At 41.9% G+C, this 13185-nt stretch overlaps 1 protein-coding gene across 1 annotated transcript in view; it reads right to left on the bottom strand.

Annotated features, from left to right (window-relative positions):
* Positions 1-5739: 5739 nt before the first annotated feature.
* LOC147669098 (laminin subunit alpha-1-like) overlaps positions 5740-13185 on the bottom strand; it is a 213595-nt gene continuing 206149 nt past the window's right edge. The window contains exon 34 of the mRNA XM_086948228.1: positions 5740-6227. Coding sequence (XP_086804354.1) covers positions 6067-6227 — 161 coding nt within the window. The 3' untranslated portion in view covers positions 5740-6066. The remainder of the gene's footprint in view (positions 6228-13185) is intronic.

Here is a 13185-nt window from a genome sequence, read left to right as displayed (position 1 = left end):
AAGCTCCTTGCTTTGCCAGGGCACCACTTTTAATATGGGAAAAAGTGACATACCGGCAGCACAAGGGTTAATAACACTCCAAGCACTTCTTTATTATGTTTCTATATAACAAAACTCATGTCCACATTTTCTTTACATTTATTTATGATTGTTTCTGTAGTGCCACTATGCCGGTTGAGAGCTTTACATAGAACTATTGGAGGACTTTTGCAAGATATATTTACAAACGCAAACACACTGGCTGTCAAAACCTTAGAGGGAATAAATCATAGGAGGGAGGGTAAAAGTAGGAGAAAGAGAGAACCAAGTATGGCATAGGGAAAAGGTACCTTTTATACAAATATCAAACAGCTGTGACTACAAAACTATCAGAGAGCCACGGGGCATATTACCAAGCAATAGCGATAATTATCGCTATTGCTTGGTTAGAGACAAAAATTTACCGCTGAGCTGCGGCGATTTTTATCGCAGGTAAACCTTGGTATTAACAAGGTTTATTGCAAATGCGATAAAAAACTGCGATATTCATGCATTACCGAGCTAATGCTCTTAGCCATGTTATCCAACTCCCATTGGATAACATGGCTAAGAACTGCTCAGGGCAGGTGTTAGCTTTTGGAGATATTTGCGCTTAACGCGAATATCTCCAAAAGTTGGTAATAGGAGATAGCGATGTTAGCGACTGTTTCCAGTCGCTAACATCTTGGCACGCCCACTTTGCATGTCATTAGTGATAAATATCACTGACATGCAAAGTGGGGCCCAAGATGGTCGCTATCTCCTACTAGCTGTCGCTCACTGGTGTTAGCGACAGCTAGGTAATAGGGAGATAATTTTATCTCCGCTTTCTTGGCTTTTAAAGCCAAAAAAGCGGAGATAAACCCACTTGATAATATGCCCCCACATTTCTAAAGTTTCCTGTATGACCTGCGCCAAGGACAGGCATAGAGTGCAACGTTGTCAGCTCCTCTTAGGAAGGATAACTATTCTTGCCACATCCTAAAGGAGACTTCTTTGGAATTTTTCCACTTACTCAAAACAACTTTACAGGCTAATGTATGCATGAGGTCTAATCAGTACCAGTCATTCACCTCTTTGATCTTAGGGTCCCGGACACCTAGGAGATTATAAGAAAATTCCCTTGGGGGGGCAATGTTGAAAGTATTGTTTATACATTCGTATATCTTATCCCAGTAAGATTGTAAGATAGGGCATAGGAAGAGCATGTGGGCAAGATTCCCAATCTGAAACATACAATTCCAGCATGTGGGGCTTTGGCTGAGTTTAAGTTTAAAGATATTCTCAGGGATCCAATATGTCCCATTTATTAACATAAGCTTTGTTTGCGATAGTATTGGGGAGATTTTATTTGAAAAGGGGGTGATATGGATCTTCTCCCAGTTGAATGGTATGTTGCTATAGTTAGTTTTGGCTTCCCATTTTGCTTCACATTTCCTGTGGGATTTGTGAGCCTTAGGTGATAGAAGTGTATAAACTTTAGAAACGGTGTGACCTGACTTTAGTAGCTGGTGCAACTTTGAGAGAATCGAGGGATCGAAAGGCATAATAGAACGCAACGTGAGGAGTGATTTTAGTTTTAGGAATTTATAAAAATCTATCAGACGTAATCAGTGTCGAGATTGAAGCTTGGCGAAAGGTAGGGGGAGGGTCCCTGTAAAAAGATCTTTGACTAGATTTATGTCGCTTTTGGACCAGTGTTCTCAATAGAGCATCTCTCCATCGACCTTCAAGCTCGGGTTATGCCAGAGAGAGGCCAAGTTGGATTTGTTAGTTTTTAGTACGGATAATTGTTCTAGATGTAAAAGGGCTCTTTTAGTTATAAGCAATATATATTTAGTATGAGGGATGGAGGATATATCCATGGATAGGAGAGCAGACAAACGCATATCGTTGATGATTGATCTTTCTATGTCCAACCAGACAGGGGTATAGTCCGCCTGGGGGAGTAGCCAGTTAGATCCCTGTTTACAAAGAAATGCAGTTTGATAGTTCCTAAAGTTCGGAAGGCCCAGACCACCTTCCTCTTTGGGCAATTCAAGTTTTTTCATAGATATTCTGGGTCTCTTACCTTGCCAGAGGAACGTGTTAAAAAGCTTATAGATCCTGTTCAGGAAATCATTTCAGAGAGCCATTGGTAGCATACTGGCCAGATAGTTAACAATAGGACTTATCATCATTTTTAATGTCTCAGCTCTTCCCCACCAAGATAAAAATGTAGGTGACCAACCATCTAGTAATGAAGAGATTTTCTTGAAGAGAGCATTTTCGTTGGTCTTGAGGGGGGTAATCAGATCTCTCGTAAAGTCTAAGCCAAGATATTTAAAGCAGTTAGGTTGCCACAGAAGACCCGAGTTGCCAATAATTTCTTTCCCGCCTTTTTTGTTCAGGATTTTAACTTCGGGTTTGTCCTTATTTAATTCATAGCCTGATTCTGAGGCAAATACGTCTATTGAAGACATAAGAGCAGGGATAGCAGCTTCCGTGTTCTCTATAACAACTAATACCTCGTCTGCGTAGGCAGTTATTTTGACCGTGCAGTTGTTGAAACGTATCCCTGTGATCTGGTTATTGTTCCTAAGCTGATAGCTGAAGGGCTCAATTGCAAGAAGGAATAGAGATGGGGAAAGAGGGCAGCCTTGTCTAGTTCCCTGTTTTAACTTCAAGGAAGATGAGAGCCATCCTCCCGCTCTGACCCTGGCAGAGGGGTTTAAATAAAGAGCCATAACCATATTTGTTAAGTACTCACCCAAGTTGAATTTATCTAGTGTTGCTTTCAAGTAGGTCCAATCAACTTTGTCGAAAGCCTTTCCGGCATCCAAAGTGAAAGCAACTGTTGGTGAGTCATTAAGTTTGGCTTTCTCAAGGACATGTGCTAGTATACGAGTATTATCACTAGAAAGTCTGTTTTTCAAAATGCCAGCTTGTGAAAGGTGGATGAGTTTGGGTAAAATATTTTGGAGGCGCTTAGCAAGGATCATTGCGTACATTTTGCAGTCTAAATTAATTAGTGATATCGGCCTATAGTTTTTAGGGAGTGATGGGTCTTTTCCCTTTTTGGGAATTACAGCTTCTGCTGGCGTCCCGGTAATCTGACCATAGTGACTATGGGGTATATTATCAAGGGGGTTTATCTCCGCTTTTTTGGCTTTAAAAGCCAAGAAAGCGGAGATAAAATTATCTCCCTATTACCTAGCTGTCGCTAACACCAGTTAGCGACAGCTAGTAAGAGACAGCGACCATCTTGGGCCCCGCTTTGCATGTCAGTGATATTTATCACTAATGACATGCAAAGTGGGCGTGCCAAGATGTTAGCAACTGGAAACAGTCGCTAACATCGCTATCTCCTATTACCAACTTTTGAAGATATTCGCGCTAAGCGCGAATATCTCCAAAAGCTAACACCTGCCCCTGAGCAGTTCTTAGCCATGTTATCCAATGGTAGGTGGATAACATGGCTAAGAGCATTAGCTCGGTAATGCATGAATATCGCTGACTTTTCAGCGATATTCATGTATTTTGGCCGATTTTTATCGCTTAGGAGATAAACCTTGATAATAGCTAGGTTCCTAAGCGATAAAAATCGCCGCAGCTCGGCGATAAAAATATTGCGGCTAAACCAACATAGCGATAATTATCACTAGTTGTTGGTAATATGCCCATAAATTTGTTGAACACATTTAGAAGTGGGAGAGTCAGTGTCGAGGAGAAGCACTTGCAAAATTTGGCACTAAACTCATCAGGGCCCGGGGCCTTCCCTACTTTAAGGGCCTTAATCATGTCTTTTATTTCTATAGTGGAGATTGGGCTGTTAATTTCAGTTTTTTCTTGCTCTGAGAGGGAGGGCAGAATACATTTATTGAGATAGTCCTCTATTTTTGTACTGTCCAGATCTTGGATCTTACTATATAGGGTACTGTAGAAATTTTCAAAAATATCTGTAATTTTATTAGGGTCAGAGTGGACTAAACCTTTTTGGTCGATTAGATTCTTAATCGTGTACTTCTGCTATTTGAATTTTAAGTATGCTGCTAAGCTCTTCCCCGCTTTGTTGGATTCACAAAGCCTCATACTTTTTTGTTTGTTTATCCATTTCCCTGCCCTGTCACTTACTATTTTATTATACTCAGATTTCTTTTTCACTATTTCATTTAAAACTGATGTGTCTCTGGATATTAAATGCTTCTCTTCTAGTATAGCAATCTCTTTTTCTATCTTTTCAAGATTGTAATTGGAGTTCTTATTTATGGCAGATCTAATCTATTGGAGTCCCTATTCATGGCAAATCTAAGTGTTTCACACTTCACACAAGGTAATGCTCACCGAACGCAACTTCAAATGTACGGCACCTGTAATGTATTTTATAATGTATTCTAATGTTATTAAGTAGTAATTGTACTTACACGACACCACTGTAATTTATTGAATTTTTCACTACTATTCGGCGGTAACTGTCATTGTTTGACCACAGGTATGTCAATCAGCTTCAATACGACTCCCATGGAAAGGCCCTTGAGTATTCTGATGTTTTGTTGGTTTTAATTCTATTTTCTTTGCATTTCTTATTGTCTATTATTATCATTGTGCTTATTTAATTATCCATTCATTTTTGGAAAACTCAATAAAAATTGATTTGAAATAAAAAAGAGCCACATTTCTGCAGCTATGGTATTTTATAGCATTTATACAGCGCCAGAGCCACAAAGCGCTCTGATTTGCATCAGTATCCTAGCACCTCTTTGGAGTGTATGATTGACAGGGTGTTGAATATAATAATACCTGTGTGGGAGGTACTTCAATCATGATTTGGCTGAGGTCATGGCACGTAAGCATGTAAACGTTGCAGAATGTGTGTGAATAGTTGAAGCTACTTGCTCACTGAACACAACTCTACTGTATGTTTTTTTCAATGAGCCTCTCTGTAGCGAACTGCCTCACAACATCATGTGATAAAGTCCTAGGGGCACATGTAAAAAAAATGGCAGATCACAGAACTGCGCCAAAATCAGCAGCGCCACGCTCTGACATTTTTAAAAGGCAGGGATGCGCTGTATTCACAAGAATACAGAGCACCCCTGTTTCCCCTAGCGCTGGTACAAAAAAAGCTGCCTAGTGCCAGGGCAGCCACCCTGCTGACATGTTGCAAGGGTGCCTGTGCTGCAGGGGCAATTGCTTATGTGCAGGAAGGGACACCTTCCTGCACATAAACAATTCTTCATGGTGATTTGCTCTTTCCATGTGTGTCTCAGAATGCAGCACACATGAAAAGAGCAAAAAAAGGAGGACCTCGTATCGCTATTCTAACGCCTGGTAATCCATGGAATTTGAATGGCGCAGTTTTTGGAGATGCTTCAGCCTTGTAAATCTGGGGCAGCGTCAAAAAGCAAAGGGTATTGTGGTGGAACACCCACAGCAACACCCATTGCATTCCCCTATGGCACAGAGGACTGGGGTGGAAAGGGGCATATTTACAAGTTGGCGTTCGGCCATGTAAAGTGGCTTAGCCCCACCTTGTAAATATGGGAAATGGCACTATGCCACCAGTTCGTCAAAACAAGTGACACTCCGGTGGAGATAAGGGCTTTTACAAATTCCCCCTTTTCTCTCCGCAGTAAGTGCAAGCTTTCATCGAGATATTAATGTCTTATATACCACAACAGTATTAAGGTACAATTCTCCTCAATTATGTGCTAACTATTAATCCCATTTGACACACAAATAGGGTCCACAGTTGAAAATCATGCTAATTTTATTGTCTTTGTGGAAAATTGCCTGGTGACCGAAATACAACAAAAATGTAATACTGTCAAGTAATCAGGTGAACATTGACTGTAAACAACGATTAATAAAAATGAAAACGTATATGTTAACATTGCAGTAGAGGTATTTGTTGAACAAATGTATTTTAGTTAAAAAGTACTTGTAAAACACGTGGCTAAAATATTGATCCTGAGTTGAAGAGCAAATGATTAAAAAAGAGGAGGCCTGGGTTTCCTCTGACATGTCTTCATTACAAATGTGCATCAAAGATGGAGGTGTCTCTGAGGTTTAAATGTCCGCTGCGGGGCAAGAATGCGGGTAGACTCCCGGGTGCTCGAAGGCCTTGCCAAAGTCCTGCACCTCGATGTGTTGTCCTTTTGTCAGCACGAGGTTTCTCATGCATCCACGGAAGGGTGTCCGGCTTGTCAAGCAGTTTTGTTTAACGTTGGCTGCAAAGAAAATGTTAGAAATCTTATGAAGATTCTTCCAATTCATTTTGGGTTCAACAAGATTACGTTTTGTCACCATCAGCATGTCAAACAGATTAGCAGATTCATCAATAAAATACTTTGGGGCATATTATCAAGACAGGCGATACAATTATCGCTGCTTTAGTGGCAGAAAACTGCATAGGGGGCCCAGTGGTCACCGGAATGTCACTGTTATTGACGTTCCCGCAGCCTAGAGTCATATCTACGATGCAACAAAATGCCACCCAGCACAAGCGCTGCGTTGCCTCACCCTGCACCAGGGAGGAGTGCCATGGGCGAAGCGGTGGATGTTCTCACTCAACGCCCATGGTATTTGATACATTCCCAGATTTACAACACAGTGTGAATCTGGGAATGCGTCAAAACCGTGCACCACCCCATGTTAGGCTTAACTTTTTTTTCTATGCAGGAAGGTGCCCTTTCCTGCACAAAAACAATTGTGCTACAGCGCAGACACCCTTGCACCATGGTGCAAGGGTACCTGAATTGGTGCTAGGCACCAATGTGTGTACCAGGAAGAGAACATGAATGCGCTGTATCACATAGATACAGCATATTCCTGCCCTTTTCTTTTGACGCAGAGCAGCAAAGTGACATGCAGCGCTGCCCTACGTCAAATTGTTGTAAATGAGGCCAATAAGGTGGAGTCAAGGCTATAGCTAGCAGTGGTATATATCAACCCTGTCATTTAGCATGCTGGCGAATGAAAGGAAAAACCTGAGTCCCTTCCACGTACTTTTTGACAAAATAAGCACTGCTTGTATCCACATCAAAGTGTGAGGAGCACATCATTTAAACGTTTTCCAGAATAGCGGAGAGGGGGTTGAATGGAATCTAAACATATAAACCTTTAGCAACTAATAATGAATTACTTAGACCCCTGTAATAAGTGCAAAGCTTTTGCCCAAATTATCAGGGGTTTGCAAAATGTGCGCAACTTGCTTTTGCGTGATTACACAAAATACTGCACAACTATGAAAAATGGAAAACCGGCATTTAGAAAAATAGCACAAAAACACAAGAGGCGCAGACAACAGCAGCACACGTTCCTATAGATTAAGACGCTCCTGAGCTCCCACACTAAGGTGTCTATTTATGAAAAAGACATGCAGTGCAGAGCATGACATGGAAAGGGCAGGAATGCACTGTATTTCAGGCAATATGGCACTTTGATGCCTTTTTCTCTGCACTGACGCCCTTTTGGCAGCCTAGTGCCAACACAGGCACCCTTGCACCATGGTGCAAAGGTGCCTGCATTGCATGCAGGATTGTTTTTGTGCACCTTCCTGCACAAACAAAAATCTGAGAGGCATTTTCCTCTCTCTATGTGTGCTGCAGAATGCAGCACACAGAAAGAGGAAGTGACGAGGAGAAATATAGATATTTCTCCTCTCTACGCCTCTCCCGGAAAGCGTTTTCTTATGGCCTAATCCCAGGCTCACCAGTCCTGGTAAATTTGTGAATGTGTAAAAAAAATATGGGAGTTGCATGGGAACACCCGTGCAACGCCTAAGGAACCCATTCCCAGTGCAGAGTAAGGCAATGTAGGGATGTGCGCTGCATTGCCTTAATCCAGAATTATGGAGCCATTAAGGGACACATACAGTGGCCTTGCGTGGCTTCATATATCTGATTTAAGGTTTGCGTCGCTCTAGCACCACGTAGCGTGGGCCAATAGCTACTCAAACCAGCTCGGAAATAGGCCCCAAAAACTTTACTCCAAACATGTCATAATTACAGTATGTGGCATAATGGCATATTGTGGGGGATTTCATGCAACAAGCATATCGCAAAATTTGTGACATTACGCCGGTATAACAGGAATTTCATTCAGGCCTAGAAATTATGCAAAATGGCAATCTGATTTTTAGATATATGTTTAAAGTTGGGTGATAATACAAAATATTCTAATTTCTGAATAAAGTTATAAATACAGAGGAGATTCCACTTGTGAAATTTCCTAAGCTCTAAATATGGTGAAGGGGGCGATTCGGGGAGGCAATTTTACTTGTGGATTCCTACCTGGATTTAACTCTGGATTTAACTCTTTATGTAGAAATCGAAAGTATTATTATTACTAATCAGATTTAATTCTTGTCCATAGTCCTGGGCTGTCTATTACTTGTGAATCATGTTGTTTTTTTTAAAAAGTATATTGAGGAAAAGAAAATGTATTAGCTGTTCTTAATTTAAGTATGTCTGTATATTTCTAAATGAACTGTTGCTTTTATGGTTTTATAAAAATTGAAATTGAATAAAGCATTTTCTGAGAATCTAAGATCTATTACTCGTGAATCATTTTGCGATAATTGGAATTAAATGATTCCAAATACAACCCTTCAACAAATAAATTGACAGAAAATAAATATTCTGGGAATAACCCAAAACACTAGGTTAGGAGAACGACTGTTGGAAGACAAAAGTGTTGAGAACCTTAGCTACTCTTGACCAAGCACAGGGATACTTTCAGGTTGGGAGGCCCTCCCGGGATCCAACGAAACCAGTTGCCAAGATTCTAATAGAGATAAGTGTAGAGGGTGGATACCTTTCACCACCACAAAATAAATGCACTAACTACGCACTCACTTATTTAATAATCATTGGACTTTTATGTATGTGAAGTCAAATATAACAAGATTGTGTTGTGTGACAGGAGAAATCAATCCATCTCTGCTTATCACAAATGCATTTCCATTCCTCACATGTTCAGTGGGTCTCTTGAAGGATGATCATTTCAAACTTAGACTGGCACAGATATTGGAAGCTTCTCCTCTGTCTAATTAAGACCCTTAAACTATTAACATCCCACGTTAGAAGTTTAATTGAAGTTAAAGAAAGAGTGCCAGTACGATAAGTTGTTTACAGATCCACCCACTTTTATATATGCTATCTTGTCTATTTGACAAATGAGGCCTTATTTGTCTTTTTTTCCCTATTTTGCTCCCCACCCGGTGAAAAAAAGAAGTAAAGAATTAGCTTCCTCGAGCTGGGCCCTCCCTCCCATGGGAACTCTCCCTAACATTGCCTGGGCTTGATGATAGCCCGCCCAGTCAAGCTACCTCCCCTCCCCTACGGAAAACATATATATTACACTATATTACACTACAAGAATCAGCTTCGAACCAAGCCTTTATTTGCTCTATGAAATTTCCCACCTCCTTCGGATCTCTAAAGTTGGTCATTTTATTGTTCCACATTACTTTTAGCAGAGCGGGGAATCTCAATTGCGCTGTCCCCCCAAATGATCTTAAAGTCAGTATAAACTTCCCCAGTCTGTCTTGGGTAATTCTAGACAGATCTGAACTGCTTCGAAAAGACCAGGCGCCCTTGGAATAGGAGCTAGCTTGGAGTGCTTCAGATAGAATCCGCTCTTTCAGAAAGAATGTTTTAAAGTTTACCAAAATTCTTCTGGGTGTTGTCCTATTATTATTTTTTTGTGAATGGATCCCAGTGGATTCTCTGAGTATCAGCCTCCAGGTCTAGGGAATCAATAGTCGAGATAAACTCTTTTAACAGTACTATTAAGAAACTTTTATTATTATCACCCTCCAGATCTTCAATTTTATCCATCATAGATTCTTCACCACTTTTTAAGGATTGGATTTCAGCCCGATTTACTTCCACTTCCTTATTTAGAGCCTCAATGGATGCTTCTACCAGACAAATCCTCTCCATAATAGCGGAGACTTTCACCTCCAACGCTTCACAAGTGTCTTGGATTTTTGCCTGATTCCTTTACGAAATATCGAATTTACATCTGATTTCCGAGGTAAGATTCCCTAGCATCTTCATCAATTCCGATTGGTTGGAACTATTCGACTCAAGATGGATTATCCAGACAAATACCAGGAGACTAATACTGCTTGGAAGCCTGAGGAACTTCCTAAGGACATATAACGTGCTCTTCAGACCTGACACGTAAGACTCAATATCTATTTGAAATTGGAAAATTCAAATCAGTTTTCTGTGCAGTCGTAGTCATTTCTTCTTCTCCTGTATTGGCCATTTTAGGATCTGCAATTTTCCCGGGGAGAGGCGTGGCTTGAGATGCCAACTGCCTTTCTAACCAAGGTATATTTAATTGACGGGTAAGCTGATCTGACGGGAGCACCATGAAGAAAGATCTAAGGGAGTTATTCTCAATTGAGTAGAGTCCTTCCGCTGCCGTAACAGTCGGGATATAGAAGAGGATTGAGATAGAGCAGAAATAGGAGAAGTCTTACCCCCTGTCTTCTTACACATTTTTTTTACGACTTTTTACGACCGCTCTTCCAATCCCGGGGATGGGCAGAATCCCAGTAGAAATATCTGAAAATGTCCTAAACCCAAATATTTTATTTCTTAGAGTATATCGGCAAAGGGCCTCACTCCCCTTCCCTTCTATTGGGGCTGCAACTCCCGTAGTCTGCACTAGTGGAACTGTAGACTTAGTTGTAGTATCAGGATTAGCTGCTACTATGGGAGGAACTATGGCTGGTCTGTGTGTAACCAAACCCACTTGTTTACTTTTGTCTCTGACTGATCCCCTCTTCCGAGAGGTATGTTGTACCAAGGGCAGATCGCTAATAGGTGCTCGTTTTAGACATCTAGGGCTCATGAGAGGGGTTGAGGATAAGACAGTGATGACAACTGACAAAGGCGAATTAATAGAGCCAGAAATCGTAATAAGATATCTCCCCCGCCCAGCTTCAAGCCGGGATAGAGGTTTCAGCTCTACTTCAACTTGACCCCTCTTCTTAGCTCCTTCTATTGATGCATTTGTCAGTGTTTCTTGGGGCAGTCACTTACAGCAGATTCTTCCCAAAGTTCCCCCAAAGAAAATCCTAGCGGCTACCTGCCTCTTTGCAGCAACGCTGTGTGCAGCTTAAAATTATTGACCCCAGAGCCACAAGGGGTTGACCCGACCCCCTCCAGCCAGGCTGCCTCCTAATTATTACCTCTTGCCAGCGATGGCCCCAGTACCCTCAAGCCTGGTTCCTATAAATCAGGCAGGATAGACCCAAGGGTAAACCAGAGGTAAGGCAGAACAAGTAAAAGCTTAGTCCCACTGACCGCTAAACATGAACTCCACCGAGTTCCACCACGAAGAAAGTCAATCAACAAGAGAGAATGTCAGCCAAGTCCAAAAACCACCAGCTAGTCGACAAGATGGACCGCAAAGCACTAACGCCTGCATCCCCTTTCAGCCCAGCCGAAGCCTGGGACCAGCTGTGCACTGCGCTGTCCTTAGGGAGATGTCAGGAGCGCGGAGCATGTTGAAGTCAGGAGGCGCAGCTGGAGAACCCGCACTCGTGCCTCCTCCCATCCCTGCCGAAGCTGAAACCAGCTACACCACTTCGTCCGTCCGCAAAGAGACGCCAGAGGCAGAGGTACGAAGCACTGAGGCCAAGAGCCGCGATTGGTGAGCTACGCGGTAAGGAGGGGGATTTACAGCGGAGAAAACCCTTACGGTAGACAGCTCAGGCATTTTCCTTTCAATCCAACACGGTCCAGAGGTTTAGCGGGGAGAGCTCACTGCAGGACTAACCGGCCGCCATGTTCCCGATCACGTGAGGTTGTCGATTTCTTTATTGCGTGTGTATCTTATACACTGCCTTTGTGTGTTCAATAAATAGTTAACACTACCCTCTGACATGCCTATCTGCTCACCCACACTACCACAAAAGAGAACATTTGTGGTGTAATTTGTGCCTCTGTAATTTCTTTGGGTTTGCCTGGATTCTTTACACAGTGTACCTCTTTTAGGCCCACTATATAAAAAAGCCGGGGGCATAATATCAAGGAACGGCGTTAAAATATTGCTGCTTTAGCGGCAGTAAACTGCAGCTAAAGCGGCGATAGTGGGCTTGATAATATTCCCTTTAGAATTCCAATAGAAACCTATGTTATGGTGTTAACATGGGCTTCTATTGGAATTCTCGATGGCATATTATCAAGCCCATTATCGTAATTTTAACGCCGTTCCTTGATAATATGCCCCCCAGTTTCATACACCCACTGTTTAAAATGTTACAATTATTTAAACTACGCAATGCTTTACTTCAGATTCTTTTTACTGATACAATATATTTTGTTTGGATTATTTTGCTCATATGTACAGCCTCCTGCTACTTGGCGGGCCTGGTTTGTGCTATACAAATGTCAATACGCTTCTAATCAACATTTTACAATTTAATTGCTACAGGCAAACCAACTAAAGGGTCTTAATCAGCTAGTGATATTTCAGTTACCCGTACACTTTGTCAAGCACTTAGGGGCCTATTTACAAGCCCCTAACGCCACCATAATGTCATTTTCAGTGACGTTGTGATGGCAATAGGGGCCTTGCCTTATTTACAAGGCAGCATTATGCCACTTAACATGGCTTAACGCTGCCTTGTAAATAAGGCACCCTTTGACACTGTATTTAGCACAAAAGGGGGGGGGGTGCACTCATTGATTTTGAAGCTGCCCTCTATTTACAAGGGCAGAGTAAATAGGAGGAAGCGCCAAAATTAGGATGTGGGAAAACCTTGTCTAAAACAGGCAAAACTAGGAGACATGCTTTATTTATCCTCGTTTTAGCTGTTTCCATGTGTGCCACCTTGTGAGCACACATAGAAACAGCAAATTACTTATGATTGCTAATGTGCAGGAAGGTCTCCATTCCTGCACATAAAGATTCATTTTCAAAAAAAGCTGTTTTGCAACTTCTATGTGTGCTGCATTAAGCAACACACAGAAGTTACAAAATGGCATTTAAAGATTGTTTATGTGCAGGAAGGGGAACCTTTCTGCACATAACCAATCTTCCCCTCAACACAGGCACCCTTGTGCTATGGTGCAAGGGTGCCTGTGTTGGTGTTAGGCAGCTAAAGTTAGCGCCAGAGCAGGGGGAAACGCAGGGCTGCACAATATTCCAGTAAATATGGTGCAG

The sequence above is a fragment of the Lissotriton vulgaris genome, unplaced genomic scaffold (genome assembly GCF_964263255.1).
Source record: "Lissotriton vulgaris unplaced genomic scaffold, aLisVul1.2 SCAFFOLD_789, whole genome shotgun sequence".
NCBI lineage: Eukaryota > Metazoa > Chordata > Amphibia > Caudata > Salamandridae > Lissotriton > Lissotriton vulgaris.
The sequence above is the reverse complement of the archived record's forward strand: the minus strand, read 5'-3'. Positions and strand labels throughout refer to the sequence as shown.